Below are 21,196 nucleotides of genomic sequence, written 5' to 3'. Positions count from 1 at the left end.
TCTTCCATGCCCTCAGGCTAGCAACATGGTGAGTGTCAAAATATATGACTTATTCTTTAGAAGATACTTTAAATTTTGGCATATATAAAATCTCATAAAGATTCTGGACTTAATACATTGTTCCCTTTTTCTACACAGATTTTGTTAATTTTCCTACAAAAAATGGATTTGCTGCTAACCAAAACTCCTCCTGATGAAATAAAGAATAGTGTCCTACCAATGATTTACAGAGCACTGGAGGCTCCTTCCATTCAGATCCAGGTACAATATTTTTTCCCTTTAATGGTGATTTTGATTCTTAAAGTGAAAGAAAAAAATTAAAGTATATTTTGGGTTTGAGTCATAAAATCTTTTATGTAAAACTCGTTTGTATATATTAATCCATTGACATCCGTTATACACTGTTACTACAATGTAACTAATTTAAAGAATCAATTGACATATACCTGTATTAATGAAGTACAATGATTCATTGCTTTTATTTATCGGAAGAATACTATTTTAGAAGGTTTGATTTATTATAGTTTGGATTATTATATACTTCCTAAATGAGTGATTAACATATGAACAAAAATGTCAAAGATACATGTGCCTTTTTTAATGAAAACATTAAGTGGGTTTTCCCCATACTCATAATTTTCTTCTATGCTTAGTAAGTTAATCTTCTATTTAGAAATGTTGTTCCTTCTGCATTGAAGTTAATTTGTGTAGCAGGTAGATAGGAAAGCAGACAGTAGTTTAGTGTGAGCATTCCTAATGCATTTATAGTTATGCTTTTGTGTCACAAAGGTGATGTTAAAACATCACTTTTGTTAACATCTCACTGTAAAAATGGTTTCACATTTAAAAGTTTATAGTTTCTTTACTATTAAAGAAATTCTGTGCTGTAGTACAGATTGTAGTAAAGAAAAACATAGACTTTTAGTTTTAAAAAGTTACTGACCAAAATTTTCTTTTTAATGTGAGCCTAATACCACATGTATAAGGTCCCTTTTTTGACTGATTTCAGTCTTTGTCTGCTAAGTTCTTTTTTTATTCAAAGTTGTGAAGTTGATCTTAAAATTTGTTTCCGTATTAAGGTCATGCCTTCTCAAATATGAGGATATGCTACCTTTGTCCAAATGGCATGGGATGAGTGGGGAAGGTGTACTTACTTCTGCTTTTCAGCCCTTTCCAAAGGAGTTGTCAGTTACAGATTTTGAAACATTCCCACAGGCCCTGTGTAGCCAACCAGGTTTCATATTTAGTGAGATCAGGGAGTGGAGGGAAGGTTAAATGAGATGAAAGGCCATTTTTCTACCTAAGGGGATTGGTTTTGCCAATAAGTATCAGCCAGTATTTTATGGAAATAGTTAATATATAATTCAAATTGACGTGTGCAACTTTGCTGAGTTCTAGAAACCCGCATTTCTGATATTATTCAACATGTGTTTAGTCACCAGTCCAACTAGTATCAGCATTGCTTGGTGAGAATCTGATAAAGTATGTCTAAGCTTTAGTAGAATCCTAGATAGAGCAAGAGCAAGAAACAAAAGTCTTTTCCTCAAGCTTCATGCAGGTAGATGGCTAGAAAGTAACTTCTGAAATTCATTTTTGGAGTGATGTTTTTAAAGTAGAAGTTCAAATATATAACCATTGTCACCCCAATAAATTTTAATTAAAAGAAAGTTTAGATATATTTAAGAGGCTAGAGAGAGTTTAGAACAACATTTGGAAAAGTAGAAGATGGTTTACAAAAGTTAAGGTCCCAAGAGGCATCAATAAAAATATATCTGTGAACCAGATTTTTACATTATTTACCTTTAAAATTAAACATAGCAGCTATGTTCATTCTCCCCTCCCATCACCAATTATAGAGAAAGTATAAAGTAAGAGTCAGAAGTTCCTGAGAATGTGCTAATTGGATTTCCTTGAGTTTTTGTTTGTTTCAGTCTCCTGTTCTTTGTTTCTTCTTCCTATCTCCTCCGAGGGCTCTCCCCTCCTTTTGCTAAGTGATTTAATCATAATATAAGATTTTGCTTTGTAACCTACTGCTAGATTATACAACATCGTTCATTCTCATTCTCTCTCTCTCTCTCTCTCTCTCTCTCTCCCTCTCTCTCTCACACACACACACACACACACACCAATTACTGACTGATCTTTCTTAAGGAGGTACCCTCTGGAAACAGGAGCACAGTATCTCACTGATAGCTCACCCTTCCTTCTTCTCCTCTCCCATCTTTGGAAAATGGTCCCTTAAATGTAGCTTGTATTTTTTTTTTTTTAAGATTTTTATTAAAATATAGCTAAGATGCAATATTATCTTAGTTTCAGGTATGCACAATAGTCAACTTTTACATACCTAAAGAAGTAACCACCATAAGTCCAGCAATCATCTGACACTGTACCATGCTAACAATATTATTGACTATATTCCCTGTGCTGTACATTACATCCCCATGACTTACTTGTTTTATACCTGGAAATTGTAGCTTGTATTTTTTATTCTTAATGATGCCACCCACTTAATTATTATATTTCTGAGTGGATATAACTCTTATATCTGCCTTTTTGGAAATCTGGGAATAAGTTAAAGTAAATAAAATACTTTCTAGTATTTTGATAACAGATTCTTAGTAGTTAATTCATTTCTATCTGCTAATTACAAATGAATGTCTAAGTTTACCACATACTGTCAAGAACTCCTTCTCTGACACACATGTATACTTCCATTTTCTTCAGTAATCCTTTCTCCTTTGCTTTGCTACATGAATCAGTCTGCCCTTGTAAGATATCTGAGATGTGTGTTCTTCAGCTAGTTAAGTTCTCAGCCATTTTTTTATTCTTTTCCTTATCTCATTTAATCCCCCTAATCTCACTCATCCTTTGTTATCCTTAGAGTTCCCTGTTCCAATTATTTACATTATGGTGTGGCACTAGTTAACAAGACTGTTTTAAATAACTTTTTCCTGTTTCTGAGTTATACTTGCTTAAGTTTTAGAATTTGGAAGTACTTAAAAATATAAAGAAAATTAAAATCTCTCTCAGAGATGCCCACAGTTAACATTTCCAGATATATCCTTGCAGTCTTTTTTCCTAAGCCTGTAGACAGACACATGTACACAAACATTTTAAAAATTGGGATTATATAATAGCCTTACTGCATTTTCTCCCCAATATTATTAAACAATCTTTTAAAAATACATTTTTTAAATGTTTGTGTTATATTCCATCATATGGATATATGTAACAGCTAAGAAAACCCCCTATTTAAGAAGAATAGTTTTATATGACTTTGTTCTTAATTTTCCCTCATTATGAAAGATAGCAAAATTTATGTTCCTAAGTTTCCTATTTTTGAAAATAAATGAAGAATTGTGTTAGGGAAATAAATTAGGAATGAAACTAGGGAATTTGGTACCATTTGCTAGCTTTATGATCTAGCATGATTTTTGCTGACCCTATTTCCTCATCTGTACAATTGAAAACTGATAAAAAGCTGTTCTTCTTTCAAATAGTTGTTGAAAGGACCAATTGATATAATATACAAAGAAGTTTATTTCAAACTATGTGACAAATTAGCCATGCAAATGCAAAATCTTTTTTAATATATGCGAAAAGATGAGAATCTTTCCAAACTAAGATTGATCCAATTTATTTTCTTAATAGGAACTCTGTCTAAACATCATTCCAACCTTTGCAAATCTTATAGACTACCCATCCATGAAAAATGCTTTGATACCAAGAATTAAAAATGCATGTCTACAAACATCTTCCCTTGCTGTAAGTAATTGCATATTAATTTTCGTTTTTCTTACACTTCTCATTGTTTAAATAATTTTCTTATTGTTTAATAATCCTTTATAATTTGCTCATATATTTTGTCTTGGCTATAGGTGACATATATATAGTGCTGTAAAAGTGTGCAATAGCTATAGTTTCCCCTGATACGTAATTTTACAATAGTGCATCCTTGATCTTCCCCCTGTCCCCTAACTTTGAGTGCTTCAATAAAAAATGTGAGTAATTTCTTTGTGTTCTTTCCTGCTTTAATTTACAATTTATTTTGTTGGTAGTTTTAAAATAATCACGAGAGTTTAACTTGGTGTATATAAACCTAAAAACTTTTTGAATGGCTTCCTTTTATAAACTGCCTTTATTTTTAGTCATGTGTCTCTAAATTTTTTTTTTTTTATCACTTATTTGCCTACTTTCAAAAAAAGTAAAGGGTACAATAAAATAAGAAGAATATAAATGGGGGGAAATAGTTGTACTCAAAAATCTAGGGTAAGGGTAGTTGCCCTCTATTAATACAGAAGTTAGTATTAACTTTTAATACTAAGTTACTTGCTAGTCAAGGAATTATTGGAAGCAATAAATGTTCCCCACCTTTTCTCTAACACTAAGTAAATCATAAGAACTATCTCATTGGTATTTCTTTCTAGAAGTGTCATAGAATACTCTCCTCAAAGAGCAGCTTTAGAAAAAAAGAGGGAGAAATGTCCTAACTTCCCCTGATCAATTCTTGTATTGATGTTTGATAATAGGCATATTATTATTAAATTTGCTTTTTGTGAAGATATTTCTTGGAAGATCTCATTCATCTTTTCTTGGTGAAATGTGAATTTAAATAAAAATAAATATTTGTAGCTTAATAGAATTATAGGCAAAAGCAATTTAAAGGACATGATTTTCCTTTATAGTTATTTAATCCATTTTAGTTCATTTTTGTTTTTTGGTAGAAAGGCTCTGAGATGGGAAACAACACCAAAGTAGGAAAAAATATGACTGTTTATTGAAACGAACATGTACGAAATAAAGTCAAGAAACCTGAGTTCTTATTCTGACTCTGCTACTAATTGTCCCTGTACCCTTGAGCAAGTCTTTGTACCTCTCTGAGTCTGTTTCTTCTTCAACATTAAAATAATTTGAAATGTCCATTTTTCTGAAATTTTCTAATTTTATGATTAAATTTTCAAAAAAGGTGGTACCATGTTTCCCCAAAAATAAGACCTAGCCGGACCATCAGCTCTAATGCGTCTTTTAGAGCAAAAATTAATATATGACCCGGTCTTAATATAATAGAAGACCGGGTCTTGCATAATATAATATAATATAAGACCAGGTCTTATATTAATTTTTGCTTCAAAAAACGCATTAGAGCTGATGGTCCGGCTAGGTCTTATTTTCGGGGAAACAACAGTAGTAATACAGTTTAAAATTCAGTTTTCAAAATACCCTTTAAAAAATCACGTAAGTCACACTCTAGTCTATGGCAGTATACATTTTGTCAAAGTAGATGTTCTGCTTCAGTTTGAAGTATGCATGCAGAAGTGGGAAGCATGGAAACTTAAATGATCTGTATTATTGCCCAGGGATGTTTATATCTCTTTGTAAGATACCCACTAAGCCCCTAAAGGCACATTGTTTACAAGGAGTTATAATGAATGTAATATTTAGAACAATAACTCTGGGATGGATTTGCATTTTACATACCACATTCAGTGCTCCTACCTTCAGAGTGGCAAATGTGAATTCCTGAATTGCATTCATAGACAGATCTGTAAGGTTTAAAACTTCTAACTAGGGAATTCCTGAAACATGATTCATGAGTTAGAATTGTAAATAAAGAAAAAATGAATTCTGTGGTTAGGTAAAATGCTCCAAGAGCTCTATTTCTTCATGGCTGACATAATATTTGTACATCATAAAAGAAAATAGAAATAAACTAGTATTTCTAGTTATTCTTTATGTGTATATAAGTGCATATACATACATATGTAAAGAATGCAGCAATTCCTTTTATAAGACTGATTGTAAGAGTAAGTTAAGCCTTTAGGTATCTTTTTGAATGTATAATATCCCTTGTGTTTGCATTTCAGAAAACAATTATACATTATTTTTCAGAAATTTTTTTCATCTTTCTTGCAGAAATACAGTGCTTTTTAAACTAAATTGTTTTCTGCTTTTCTTTGAAAACTGGAGTTTTATTGCTGTTATGTTCCTGGCTCAAAGTATTCTATTTTAACAAATTCCAACAAAAAAATAAAGTGTGAAATATTTATCAAAATAGTCAAATGAATATACATAAAATTTTGATAAAAGAGCTTCTAAATATCACATTTTAGTAACTGTATTAAAGATATATTTAGAAATAGAAAACTATGTAGGGCAAATATAGATATTCTTTACACTGTTGTTAAAACATTTAGTTTAAGAATGAATTGAACCTGAGTTAGAGAAAAATACTGGAAGCCCAGCAAAATTAATTACTTGGTGGGAGAATGTAGTCCTTTTTATAATTCAGATGTCCCTAAAGAAATGTTCTTAGTAATCAGATAGTAAAGCTTCTCAAGTCCTCATCACTTTATTTAAAATGATACAAAATTGAAGTCATTTCTTACCTTTACTGTGCTGGTAAAACTATCATAAATTCTTTCTGAAACAAGTCAGGGGAATTAGCATATATGTGAATTTCCTATATTAATAAATGAGAGCTTTTAAACATACTTTTATTCTTGAGATTTTAACATACATCTATATGAAGATTACATTTATACTTAAAGATTGTCTAGATTGCAAAGACTTTAAATGACTAATGCAATTTACTTCTTTTAATAGGTTCGTGTAAATTCATTAGTGTGCTTAGGAAAGATTTTGGAATACTTGGATAAGTGGTTTGTACTTGATGATATCCTGCCCTTCTTACAACAAATTCCATCCAAGGAACCTGCAGTCCTCATGGGAATTTTAGGTAGCTGAAAACTTAATGTCCTTTGATGCTACTTTATCTTTTACAGTCGTGCAGATAAATTTTCCAATCTATAAAACCATTGTACTTTCTCCTTTCATGTATGTAGCATCCAGTAATTCAAGAATGATGGGATAAATGCCATGATATAACTTTTCTCTATGTTAATTTTAGCAAAAACAGTAGAACCTTGACATTTACAAAGGAATAAGACATTTGACAATCCTAGCTTCACAAATATTATGAAAGCATATAGTTTTTCCTGTAAAATGGTACCAAATAAGAGAGGCAAACAAAGCTACTTGAAATGCTATTAGTTTTAATAGTAATACCTAATGTTTGTTACTCAATTTGTAAGAGGCATTATAAGTATTTTCTCTACATTATCTTATTTTGTCTTCTCCAAAATCCAATGTATAGGTACTACTATTTCTGTTTACAGTAAGTAAACTGAGGCTCTGAGAGGTGAAGTAAGTTATTCAAGATTACACAGTTGATAAGTGGTCGAGTTGGTTTTTAAGATATGTTTAAATCTTAACCAGTATTTTTCTCTGCTAAGAGATGTGCTGATAAAGCATATTAACCTTACAGCACAATCTGTTCTGTCAGCGTAATTGCTAAGTACTCTGTCAGAAACTCTGAAATTGTTTACAAATAGTTAAAGCTGTGAAAGTCCACTCTGGAAATGCTGGGCTCTGCTGTTCTAAGAGAAACAGACGTAGCTATAGGATCCCAAAAACATTTTAAAAGTTTATTTTTTACTAAATTTGAAGTTCTTTGTTAATTTTGAAGAAAAACTATATTACTCAGCCATGAATTTTTAACGTGTACTGTAGTGCTTGGTCTGGACAAAGCCCTCAGTAAATATTTGCAGGAATGGTCAGCAAGTCATTTATTGTAGACCTCTGGAGACGTACAACTTTTGGGACACGGCATGAAACTTTTGTGCTCAAAGAAATTAGTCTCTCTGAGAAGGAGTTTGGCATAGTGGAAAGAGGCCTAACTCTAATCCCGGCTGTCAGTTCCTGGAGTGACTTTGAAAAGTTTCTTCATCTATCAAATAAGGATAAAAATAGTGTCATTATAAATGAAGTCTTGTGAGAATTCAGTGAGACAACTGAAGAGAAAGTAATGAGCACAGTGCCCAGCAAATGAACATTTAATAGGTTTGCAATAAAGTTATTCTTTAAGTATGTAAGTAAAGTGTCCGTTCACAGGAGAATAATAGGAGACGGTGTGTTGGAAAGCTTTGGGTTATATACAAAACGCTTACAACACAAAAGCATTGAGAGAATGAGGAGCACATGTGCTCCGTTGACCGATGAAGGCTTTGTGGAGTAGGTGGGACAAGCAGGTCTTGAAGGTTCAGTAAATAGGTGAGACAATAGGGAAGGATTGTGTGGCAGTGAATTAAATGATTGTTTCAACCATGTTGAGTCTAATTGGTTAAAGAAGTGGATAAAGGTATTTCAAAGTGGACACTTTGAAATAGATGTCTCCAGGTGAGTCAGAGGTCTGAAATATATACGTAAATGCTCTCAGGGCAGAGGGTATTCTGTAACCTTCCTGCTGCTCTGTAGAAACTGTATATAGTTCTGATATGCTTTCAGTGTTACACTATTATTAAATATGCTCTTAAACCAAAAGAACTCAGGATAAATATGTCAAGGTGCTTAAACTGATGATAAAGCTGAAATCATTCTGATCCACATGTAAGAGCATCCCTGTTCTGAGCACTGAGAAGGAAAAATGCGTAACTATACTGATTATCAGGAGATTTCATGTAGATAACTGTTTTATAATTTCTGTTAACTTGTGGCAATGAATTATAAAGTTTGTCTCATTTTTTTCTATTAGGCATTTACAAATGTACTTTTGCTCATAAGAAGTTGGGAATCACCAAAGAGCAGCTGGCTGGAAAAGTATTGCCTCACCTGATTCCCCTGAGTATTGAAAATAATCTTAATCTCAATCAGGTAGGAGAAGTTTTGTGCTTTATTAGTTTATACTTACATATTTAAATATGTAAATATGTTACATATAATGTTGCTAAAACGGAACAATACATCACAGAATTAAATGAAGAAAGTTTGCGGGTTCAAAGCAAGGAGGAAGGATGTATTGAGGGCTTCACTGGGAGATAGTAAATGAGCAGAATGTTGAAAGATGTGTAGGATTTGGGGCTAATTCACATTTGGGGCTGGGAAGTTGCCATGAATAAAGAAATATTAATGTAATGGGTCTGGGGTGTATATTCATTATTTATTGCTATGTAGCAAATCACCACAAACTTGATTTTAAAACAACATACAATTATCCCTCAGTTTCTGTGGGTTAGCTAAGCCAGGGCATGAGGGCCTAGATTCTCTGCTCAGTTTCTCACCGTCCTGCAATTAAAGGCTGGGTCTCATCTGAAGGCTCAGCTGGTGGAAGGGTCTGCTTCTAAGCTCATTACATGGTTGTCGTCAGGATTCGGTTCCTTTGGGCTGTTGGACTGAGGGCCTCAGTTCCTAACTCTCTGTTAGCTGCATGCCACTGTCAATTCCTTGCTTCATGGGCCTCTCCAACATGGCAACTTAGTTCATCAAAGTTGGAAAGAGAGAGTCTGCTAGAAAGATGGAAGTTGCAGTCTCTTATAATGCAATCAAAGAAATGACATCCCATTACCTTTGCCATACTCTGCTGGTTACATGCATGTCACAGGTCTTGCCCATGCTCAAAGATAGGGGATTACACAAAGGCGTGAGTAGCAGAATGAGATAATTGGGAACCTTTTCAATGTATCTCCCACAGGGAATGAAGAATCAATTTGACACAGAGAGACCTACAACACAGTATGGGAGTAGTGGGAGAAAAATAAATGGAGACTAGAATAGGTAGATTTTAAATACCTGTATGGTTCAGCTATTTAAACTTTCAAGATGTGGTAAATGTTTGAGCAAAGGAGTAATGTGTTCAAAGATTATAGAATTATCTCTCTGCGAGCCTCCGTCACTAGTTATCTTGGCTCTGTACTTACATGCCTGACTCTTGTAGAAGCCTGGGTATTATAGCTTATTCTTCATTATATCCCCTGTACTTAGTGAAGTGCCAGAAACAAAAATATGTATTTAATTGAGAAAATTTGAGGTACAGAGTAATGACAAAGATATTTTGTTCAACGTAGAACTGGTGTTCAATGAAGTGTAATGGAAAAGACTGGGAAGAGTTACTGTTTAACAGTGTCAGAAATGGATAGGCAGGCAAGATTTGGAATTAAAGACTAAAAGTGAATTATAGCAATGAAGGAAGCAGAAAGCTGGGAGGTAAGCAGGAGAGCTTTTGATATAGGGGAGAGTGCTGAATGAATGGAGTTTTGGAATTAGAGAAATTTATAAAATTAATCAGATCCAAAATTACACTGAAATTGTAGGATAGGCCTCTGAAAGTTTGTGTTTATAGATTTCAGTTTTGGGCTTGATAGTTTCTTCATATCTTTCACGGCAGGGTTGAGGTTACAATTGGCAAAAAGCGACAATAAATATTGGGGAAGAATAGGATGATAGTATGCCCGATAGTCTTCAATTTTGGGTCATTTCTGCTCTTATTTCTTATCTTTATGATTTAGGGTTTTTAAAATAATTCCAAATGCTTATTTCAGGATATGTAATTCTATTTGAAATGTGGTATTAGTTTTCTTCAGCTTTATGGTTGACTTTTTTAGAGGCCTATTTTCACCAATAGAAATACTTTAATTCACATCTTCTGGCATTTTACAATAATTAGCATAGTTTAACTTACAGTGAGTGGTCTGCTTTCTTACCATATCATGGACAGGGTTCCTAATTCAAGACTGCCCTCTTCTGTTGGTTCTGATTTAAAATAATCTAAGTATATTACACATAATGTGAAAAAAGGTAAAGTTAGGAAAATACCTTTTTAGCATTTGATTTGAAAACAGCAAATTTCACACAGCAATCAAAATACAATCACAACTTGTGTTGGGGAAGGGTTCCAAAGGCCACCCCCAGATTCAGTGATTCACTAGGAGGACTCACAGCTCTTAGCATTTAGTTGTATTTGCAGATATGATTTCTTTTTTTCCTTTAATTAAAGTTCATTGGGGTGACAATTCTTAGTAAAGTTACATAGTTTTCAGATGTACAATTCTGTATTACATCATCTATATATCACACTGTGTGCTCACCACCCAGAGTCAGTTCTCCTTCCATCACCATATATTTGACCCCGTTTACCCTCTTCTAGAACCCCCTCCCCCTTACCCTCTGGTAACCACTAAACTATTGTCTGTGTCTGTGAGTTTTTGTTCCTTCATTTGTTTGTCTTGTTCTTTTGTTGTCTTCAGTTTTATATACCACATGTCTTTGAGATCATGTGGTTCTCTACTCTTTATGACTTATTTCGTTTAGCATTATAATCTCAAGATCCATCCATGTTGTCTCAAATGGCACTATTTCATCTTTTCTTATGGCAGAATAGTATTCCATTGTGTGTATATACCACAACTTCTTTATCCATTCATCAATCGAAGGACACACATGTTGGTTGTTTCCATGTCGTGGCCACTGTAAATAAAGTCGCAATGAACATTGGAGCACATATATCTTTACAGATAAATGTTTTCAGATATTTTGGGTAGATACCTAGGAGAGGGATTGCTGGGTCATATGGTAATTCTATTAATTTTTTGAGGACCCTCCACACTGCCTTCCACAGCGGCTGCACCAATCTGCATTCCCACCAACAGTGTATGAGGGTTCCTTTTTCTCCACAGCCATGGATATAATTTTTTATGGTGAAAGGATATAAAGCAAAATCAGCAAAATGAGAAGACTCATAGGGCAAAGTAAGGGGGAAACCAGGCTCAAGCTCCCGGAGTCATCTCCTGGTGGAGTCATACAGAATGGCTTAATTTCCCCAGCAATGTGTTGTGACAATATGTATGAAATGTTGCCAATCAGGGAAGCTCATTAGAGACTCAGTACCCTGAATTTTTCTTGGGGGTTGATCAAGTTGCACCCTCTGCCTGTCATGTGCTCAAATTCCAGAGTCCCAGAAGGAAAACAGGTGTTCAGCATAAAACATATTCTTTGTATAGTTTAGGTACAGTGAGCCACTATCATCAGTGGATGGTGGGAACTCTGAGTTCCTGGTTACCAGCCAAGGACCAACGTACAAGCAGATCGTTCCAAGGATAGTGTTTCAGGCCTGTTAACTCTTCTGCACCGACTTCATACAACAGTGTGGATGAATCTCACAAACATAGTGTGGAACAAATGGAGCCAGACCCAGAGGAGGATCTGCCGAGTGATTCCATTTGTATAAAGTACAAAACAGACAAAACTACACTGCTAGAAGTCAGAAGAGGATTTACTCATAGGGTGAGGGCAGAAGAGGGCAGAAGAAAGCTTCTGGGATGCTGCCAGTGTTCTCTTTCTTTATATGGCTACTACTGGTTAAATGCAGTTCTTGAATTTTTTGAGATGTGCACTAATAGGAATACTTCCCTGTTAGTATGTTATGCTTCATAAAAAAGTTTTTAAAAACTCATCAGCAGAGAGTCCATCATGGTAAGGAAATAGGCCTTTTGTTACCTTCTTGGTAAGATAAAGGATAAACGGATGGTAGAGCTAGTGAGAGGCAGTGTTATGGAGGAGAAAAGAGCAAAGCTTTAGAGACAGACAGTATGAATTCTACTTCTTCCATGGAAGTTATTTAGTATCTCTGAATTGCTTTCTCTTGCTGAGCCTGAGCTCCCTCATTTATAAAATAGAAGTATTAATAAACCGACTTGGAAGAGTTGTGAGGATTAATGAAACGATGGCTATATAAGCACCCAGCACAAAGATGATGTTGTAAGATTTGGGGAGGGGAAGAAAGCAGCTTCTGATTTTTCCTGTAATATATGGTATTTATTTATTCAAATAAATTGTTTATGATGATCCTGAAGGACCATAAGAATGGTTAAGCCAAAGCTTAACCTACATTAAGACTGTTAAAAAAAAGACAGTGTTAGATGTACTTTATGAACTTTAATTATTTGAATGTTAGATTATGTACATTTAGTATTTCTACTAACTTTTAGAAAACAAAGTGTATTTTGGCCAAATATTTTAATAACAATCTGAAAAACTAATTTTTTTATCCATTATTAAGTAGCTTGTTTCCAGATATGCACAAATTCAGATGATCAATTTTGGATTATTCTAGGAAAGTCCATATGTAAGAACTGCTGGGGATGAATTCATATAAGATCCCTGAATAATGGCTGTTAGACATTGCAGGATATAAAATTCATTGAGACATGTTTTCTGGAATATAAGAATCTCATCAACTATATTAGCACCATACTAAGATAGATATAAGCTTATTGTGATTTGCTCAGTTTAAGTATACTATTCTTGTGACATCAGTGCTATGAGTGGGTCATATTCTGGTAGAAATAGAGAATATTATGATTAACTCACTTATTAGATAACTTATTAGATAACATTTGTTGCTAACTTCAAACATTATAACCGTATCAATTTCTTATCATACCAGTTCAATTCTTTCATTTCCGTCATAAAAGAGATGCTTAATAGATTGGAATGTGAACATAAGACTAAACTGGAGCAACTTCATATAATGCAAGAACAGCAGAAGTAAGTAGGTTGCGTATGAATTGCACATGGTCTAGGAGTGAGATTAAAGTTATCTCATGATTGATTTTCTGGAATAGACTAGGAAAATTGATGGATTTCAACTTGACTTATATGTAAAACATTGAAAAACTGTTTCCAGTATATTAAGTTGAACTGAATTAAAGTAGAACATTGTTGAAAATCTAATGTCATTTCTGAGTGCAAAAGTCTAATGTGGTATAATCTTAGCATTTTCTCTACATAAAAAATATTGAGAAAATCTCTTGTCGGCATTAGCCACTGGCTTTGGAAACTTTGTGCTGATCACCAAGAGCACCACTTATAAATATTTTTCAGATCTATAAAACCCTGGCGTTTTGAGTTCTCCTTTTCTCTTTTCTCAAACCCTAGAAACATTTACAGAGCATTAATTTCACATGTTAGCACCACAACATCCACCTGTGTGTCTTTTTTTTTTTTTTTCAGGGAGGATTTTCTAAATTATTTTCCAAATACGTATATTCCAAGGAAGGAAGAAGGGAAAGGTGAAAATTATTCACTAGAGAGTGCCAGTTTATTAAAATCAAATCTTCACTATCGCCTTTCCCCTAGGAAAAATCACATGGTTTTAGGAATCTGTTAAAGTCTAATCCTAACCCAAAAGACACCTGAAAGGTAGTAAAACTGGTATCAATCACGAGCATGGTCCCCAGATAGAAACTTTTTAGCTTCTGCCACAGTGTAAGATAAAGGTTTATGGAAGTAAATACACAAAGTGTAAAATGACATGAAATAGCCTTTTGCGTGCTCTGAGTATTCTGCGATATATATGTTTATGATGTTTGATGGATTGACTATATTCATAGAAACCCTGGAAAATAATTTTAAAAAATTTTAACATCTACTATTTATACTTGAGGTATAAATGAACCTTCTCTTTTTATTCTCCCTACCTAAATCCTATCTTTTTTTCAAGGAGTAAATCTGGCCCACATCACAGTGATTATAGCATTTATTGTTAGAGTCAAGAGATTTTAACTTTTCCCCATATTCTGTCTTCTCTCTCAGTGAGCTATAAGCTTTCTGATGGTAAGAATCACACTTGCCTGGTTTTATGACATCCTGAGCAAATTTTCCAGTAAATCTTAAATACTGTTAAAAAAAAACAACTTGTATACAAATATTAATTTGGGAAACAAGCAGACATTAATATTAGTAAATAGTGAAAACAATTTAAGACTCTTTAAAGTATCAAGTTGTAGTTTAGGTTCTAATAAATTCCATGTGGATGAGCTATTTTTAATATGAGTATTTTAAAAAGATGCAATTTTTTTTTTCATTGCTTTATCATAATTCAACTCTTTGAAGATCTTTGGACATAGGAAACCAAATGAATCCTTCTGAAGAGACAAAAGTTACAAATGTTGGGTCTCAGGTAAGGCAATATTTAGATTATTTAAGTTTTTGTAAAAGGTACTTGATGGTATATTTCATTTGAGGTTTTTTTTCATCTTTAAGCAGTAAAATCACAATTTTTTGATGTCATTCAAGCGGTTGACTTTTTTCTAACTCAGCAGATTGACAAAGTCTTTAACAACATTGGAGCGGACTTTCTGACTGGAAATGAATCAGAAAGTAAAGAGGATGGGTTACAGAATAAACATAAAAGAGTAAGTTTCTTTACTGTTCTGTTAGTACTCTTGCTTATATTATAGGACTTCCTGGAAACCACAGATTTTTGCTGGCAAATACTGTTTAGCATTTTAACAAGAAACATTCTTTAATTTTCTTTATGAAATTTAAAAGTTATCAGTGGAACATGACTTTACCTGAGTTGAGAATAAACATGCTTAAGATATTTAGTTGCTTTGTTACTCATTCTCCCACATAGTAACGTTTGTAGATTGTCTGACTCATTTGTCTTTTCATCTGCCCTTTGTCAGTCACACCCCTTGATAAATTCCAGTCTCTTTTCTGCTTCTGATTTTGAATAATAAACTATCAAGGTATACTTTCCAATTGAAATAGTGGTTAACATCCAATATAAAAAAATATGTCAGTTTTGAATTTCTGCTGAGGGCATTCATTCAACAAATAAAAGTACTTGTATGTGTAAAGCCAAGGAGCTACTGGACATTGTGGTTTACAAAATTGTAAGAGAACATACTGTGAGTTTGTAGTTTATCAAGCTCGATAAAAGAGAAAGACAAATGCCGAATTTGATGCAGTGTTAGCAGTGAAAGAAGCTGTTTACTTCTTCCTTAGCTTTCTGGGGAGTTCCTAAAATATTTTTAGAGTGATAGACTAGAGTTGAACAGGAATCTTCTGATTTTATAAAATGAAATCACCTAATCATATTCTTATCGTCTGGAAGAATATGATTCTAATGAATGGTTTTAAAATAATAATTGTTTTCATAGTGGAAATATTTGAGCACAGATCCTGTGGGTTTCTACCTAAAGTTAAATCTTGTAATAGTTTGAAAAATAACATACCTGTGGTAATCACCAACACTGAAGTAGTTTGCAAACTACATGGTATTATCAAACATACCAAAATACAATTTACTAAAAAAATGAAACCTTCTGCCTTACAAATGGAAATATGAAGTTGCCAGTTGATTTTTTTGTTTTGTTTTAAGGTATCACTTACACTTGAAGAAAAACAAAAATTAGCAAAAGAACAGGAGCAGGCACAGAAGTTGAAAAACCAGCAGCCTCTTAAACCTCAAGTGCACACGCCCGTTGCTCCAGTCAAACAGGTCAGAGTTCAGCTCTTCTTTTCAGGCACACCTCCTAAGGAGTAAGGGAGTGCAGAATGTAGTCTGCCTCCTAGTGTTTGAATAAAAGTGTACTTCAAAGAATACTCTAATATGCACTTTCTGAGAAGTGTGGGCATAAAGGATTTTCCAACAACTCCTCATAGACAGCATAATGTATATTGTTTCATAATAGTGCTTGTTACCAATAAAAAAGGAAGCTAGATGAACAGGAGGATTTTAAAAAATATATTAGGTCTTATAGTACTAATTCACCTCTATTCACTTTGGAATGATCAGGAATATAGTATTCATGCATTTATGTATTTTTTAAGCAAAAAGTGATTTTCCAGTTTTGGCTTTTCAATTATAGTCAGGTTTGTAACTTGATTTAGGAGTACTTTTTATGTGTCCTACCCAGTATTTATTTCCATTTATGTTCTAGGCCCTGGTACTATAGCAGTGACTGAGGTCCCTACTTGTGGAGAATTTACATTCTTACTGCTTTCCCACATAAGTTTTTCTTAAGTGCTTTCTTTAAATTATTTTTGTTATCTCTTAGTCACTAAAATTCTGAGAAAAGTCTCTGTGCGCCAAGAGGCAAAATCAAGAATATTTTGTACTTAATGTAAGAATAAAAAAATTCCACAAAATTTTGATCAAGTTCAAAATATAAAAACAAGAATATCATTTTTTGTACTACAGATTTATTTTTTTATTCATTCATTTATTTATTTTATTAAAGTTTATTGGGGTGACCAGTTAGTAAAGTTACATAGGTTTCAAGTGTACAATTCTGTAATACATCATCTATATATCACATTGTATGTTCACCACTTAGAGTCAGTTTTCTATAATATAGGTTTATTAATGAGAAGAATGCAATTCTGTCTTTGGAGAGGTGGGGAAGACAACATTTCTTTAACTGAAGTTCAAAATGAGTGTTTTTTATCATCATATTTGATTACAAATGTTCAGCTATAAACACATACAAAAATATGTATTGACAGGCTGAATTTGGCCTGTGTGCCATGGTTTGCCAACTTGGTGTAGACTGTTGTTAATTTTAACTTGTCTTTTATAATATAATTTATCAAACATTTACTAATGATAAAGTAATTTGGAATTCTTGGAGATAAAGTAATTTCCTTATATTTTTCAGACTAAGGACTTGACAGACACATTAATGGATAATATGTCGTCTTTGACCAGCCTTTCTGTTAGTACCCCTAAAATTTCTGCTTCAAGTACCTTCACTTCTGTTCCTCCCATGGGCCTTGGCATGGTGTTTTCTACACCAATTGATAATACAAAGAGAAATGTGACAAATGGCCTAAACGCTAACATGGGCTTTCAGACTTCAGGATTCAGCATGCCGGTGAATCCAAACCAGAACTTTTTCAGTGGTCCAAGCACACCTGGAGCGACCACGATGACACTGGGAACACCTTCCACTTTGCCAAACTTCAATGCTGTGAGTGTTCCTCCTGCTGGTACAAAGCAGACGCAACAGAGACCCACAGATATGTCTGCTCTTAATAATCTCTTTGGCCCTCAGAAACCCAAAGTTAGCATGAACCAGTTATCACAACAGAAACCCGGTCAGTGGCTTAATCAGTTTGTACCTCCTCAAGGGTCTCCAGGTATGAGCAGTTCTGTGATGGGAACACAGATGAACATGATAGGACAGTCTGCCTTTGGTATGCAGGCGAATCCTTTCTTTAGCCCACAGAACTTTACGCAGCCACCAACTACTATGACTAATAGCAGCTCAGCTAGCAACGATTTAAAAGATCTTTTTGGGTAAGGTGTCTTGCTCCTATTTTTGAAGGATCACTTCACCTTTAATCATGGGTGAGCTGCTTTCCATCTTTATGTAGTTGGCTTGGAGGAAGTACTTTTACGGGAAAGTGAATGGTTCTGAGACAGAAAACACCTGTTTCCATGCCGCCCTAGTAGTTGCATGGACTTCGAACAGTTGAGTTTTTTAAAGCATTGAGGACTTTTTTTCCTCTTGCCAACTTCTCTTCAGGTTTTTAAAAGACCAACCTTACCAATCTCAAAGAGAAGAAAGGTACTTGAGTATCTTGAAAAGCAGAATTTTTTAATCAAATGTTTATTTTGGCTTGTAAATCTCAGTGTTATTTAAAATATTGAGTTGATGGTCATTGCAAGTTTTATCTATGAAATACTACATGGTACAGTCTGCCTTCACAAATCATTAGTCTTCATTTTAATATGTGAAAAATCTTGATGCTGTATTGATTTGTTTGCATTTAGTATGACAGAAAGTGATAAGCATAATGAGAAAAAGATCAGGTCACTTGCTTTTTCCAATCGTATTCTCAGATGAACTAATGTTTAGTACTGAGCAAATACTGCAAATGTTTAGACGGAACAAATAAATGCAAAAATTTAACTTAATGTTGATTTCATTGGTTCAAACTAAAGGCATTATTAACCATCTTAAATGCAAACTAATCGTTGTAAATTATATTTTAGCATGGTCTGCCTCAAATAGTAATGTATTTTTCTGCATTGTATATATTTAGATTCACTTTTTTCCTACGGTATCACAGACAGAAGAGGTATGTACTGATTTGTACAGATACTTGACAAAGCCCTCTGATGTGATTTCCCTGACTATTGCCTTCATATTTCATTTTGAATTCAAAATTCTAAGGTTGCAGCATATATGAATTGCATTTTCAAAAGGAGATTTGTAAGAATTAAACTATATTTAATGAGTAAACTTTTGAGATTTCTGCTGTTTTGTTTCAAATATAATAAACTTTACTTCTATACAAATAAGCAGTTGTATCTTCTGGCTACCAAGACATTAATTTTGAGCTTACCATGATAAAGTCTGACCTCATCTGTTACTGCAACTGAAGTTCTAGGAATTTCAGAAACCTTTTGTTTGAACATTATAATTAGTTATTTTTAGGAAGGAAAGAATAAGTTCTAATAGGAAACATGCTTTATTTTTCAAAGCCTTTCTCTGATATTTTTCTTTGATGTGCTGATCATTCAGTCACGGATGGAGCCTTGTGCTCTAAATGTCATTTGTATTTTGTTAAATTATATTCCATCATTATATGATAACTTTAAAGTGATCGTTTAGAGAACTGTATGTATTATAGTTGCTGCCGTAGTTTGTGGTTTTTAAATATCTGAAACCAGCAATTATTTAAATAAGTCATACGCAATTTAGTGTGCTAATACTAAATTTATTCATTGAAAAATTATATATATACACACACTAAAATATCATTGACTAGACAGTACTTGATTATAAAATGTAATTTGATGATAATATTGCTGGCAGCATTCAGTAAGAGGATACTTTTTTAAAAAAGTCAGTTTTACATCTGATTTCTATATGTGCTGTACTTTGTTACATTGTTGTAAAAAAAGAACAAAAAGGAATCTTTGAGAAACTTATCCAAGAAATGAAAAGCAAATAGGAAGATCAAGTGTTTTTGTCAAGTACATTCACACTTTGAGCAGACTGTTTTGTTTGTAACACAATGTGATTTCTCTTGAGAAAAGTTTACATAGAGAATAAAATTGCTTAATGCTCCTGAATTTTTCTTTGTAACAATTCAGTAGTCACTGTTTATTAGGAAATTGCTTTTTATTTTGTAAAACAACTTGATGTCAGTGTGTTGAATTTCTAATTAGAAGGAAAGCTTAATATAACCCCATATAATTTGAGCTTCTAAATATAAAAATAGTTTATTTGAAAAATATGTCATTCTTAGGTACTTTTCACATCTTGAAATTTGCTCATTTATTGAGGTAATGGTGCTACATTTTTAGTAATTTTCTTATAGTTCTTTTCTACTTTCTCAAAGGTATTTTATTTCCATCAATTGAACTGTTACCATTGCCTTTTTCTGTTAAGAAATTGCCTCTAAAAAACAGTTGTATTTTTAGGCTTGTATTTCTATGTGAATAAAATTTTGAAAGTACTAGATCACCTTAAAATTATTTCAGCTATTAACAGCACTCAAGTCCCTTGTGCTTAGGAGTAAGAAAATTGGTAGTTTAAAAAGCACCTGTAGTCACAAATTACAAGAAAGATTCCCTTTTATTGGAATTGGTTCTTTTAAGTGTTTGACATATTTAGAGGATGTATAAAAGGAAATGGAAACAGACTGTGTACTCAGTTGGGTTTGATTTGTTTGTTTTTGTTTTTACTTTGGAATGCTTATAACTCCTCTTTTCACCTGAATAACTGAAGGAAGTAGGTTTTTGTTATGTTGTTTGTTTTTTTTTAACCTGTAAAATACCTCACATGGGTTGCCTTTACATATTAAAGGAAAAAGGTATATGTGAAAGTACCTAATAGTAAGCACAGAGTATGCACCAAATAAATTTTAGCTTTGATAAATACAATTTTCCATAAGAACTTGTGATTTCATGCTTCATGATTTACTGGTCTTGAAATAATTTTGGAGCAAAATGAATCTATATTCAAACTATTATATAGGAATTTAAAAGATTATCTATGTCAGTGGCTTTCAAACTGTAACTGGAACACTCAGTAAGAAATATATCTTATAATGCAAACCAGTATTAAAATACATACCTGAAACAAAAGTTTCAGAAAATGTCTTTAATAAATTAGTGTATTCTAATATTCTAATAATAGATTCTAATAATCTATCCTGTTTATTTTAAAAAAAACACACCTGGTTGCAATTTCTAAAAGGATTTCATGTTGTAGTTTGAATAAAACTGAAATAATTGAGCCCTATCTTTCTCCAAGCAGATGCAGAAACAGGTACAGGGACTTACATGGCCTACCCCAAGGTCAGAGCCAGGAACGGAAGCCGGATTGTTCTCTAATCTGCAGTCCAGTGCTCTCTGCCGTCTTGCATCCTTGATCTCCTTTATTGTATGAATTCTTCTGGAGTTGCTTTTGTTGAGACTTTTATGTAGCAAGTATACATTGGGTACCATAAATATATCTATACTGGAAAAATTGACATTGAAAAATCACCCTCTGGGCTACTTCTCTGAATTGTGGGTGAGGATGGCTGGGGGGGCCAGGTTAGCAGTGCTTGCAGTATGTAC

The 21,196-nt window shown here is 33.4% G+C and overlaps 1 protein-coding gene across 9 annotated transcripts in view; it reads left to right on the top strand.

Moving 5' to 3' along the window:
* Window positions 1-20,768, top strand: part of SCYL2 (SCY1 like pseudokinase 2) — a 58,897-nt gene extending 38,129 nt beyond the window's left edge. For 3 of the 9 annotated variants that reach the window (XM_081059697.1, XM_081059699.1, XM_081059698.1), the window contains exons 10-18: window positions 139-261; window positions 3,652-3,765; window positions 6,604-6,736; window positions 8,591-8,709; window positions 13,277-13,377; window positions 14,725-14,791; window positions 14,931-15,026; window positions 15,998-16,117; window positions 17,277-20,768. In XM_081059697.1, the coding sequence (XP_080915823.1) occupies window positions 139-261; window positions 3,652-3,765; window positions 6,604-6,736; window positions 8,591-8,709; window positions 13,277-13,377; window positions 14,725-14,791; window positions 14,931-15,026; window positions 15,998-16,117; window positions 17,277-17,921 (1,518 nt within the window). In that variant the 3' untranslated portion in view covers window positions 17,922-20,768. Of the gene's footprint in view, window positions 1-16; window positions 29-138; window positions 262-3,651; window positions 3,766-6,603; window positions 6,737-8,590; window positions 8,710-13,276; window positions 13,378-14,724; window positions 14,792-14,930; window positions 15,027-15,997; window positions 16,118-17,276 lie in introns of all 9 variants that reach the window. The other 6 variants (XM_081059700.1, XM_081059701.1, XM_081059702.1 and 3 more) reach the window with 3 other exon arrangements.
* The last annotated feature ends 428 nt before the right edge of the window (window positions 20,769-21,196 follow it).

This window comes from Rhinolophus hipposideros (assembly GCF_964194185.1).
Source record: "Rhinolophus hipposideros genome assembly, chromosome: 9".
Classification (NCBI taxonomy): domain Eukaryota; kingdom Metazoa; phylum Chordata; class Mammalia; order Chiroptera; family Rhinolophidae; genus Rhinolophus; species Rhinolophus hipposideros.
Note: the sequence above shows the minus strand (reverse complement) of the source record. Positions and strands in the feature narration are given on the sequence as shown.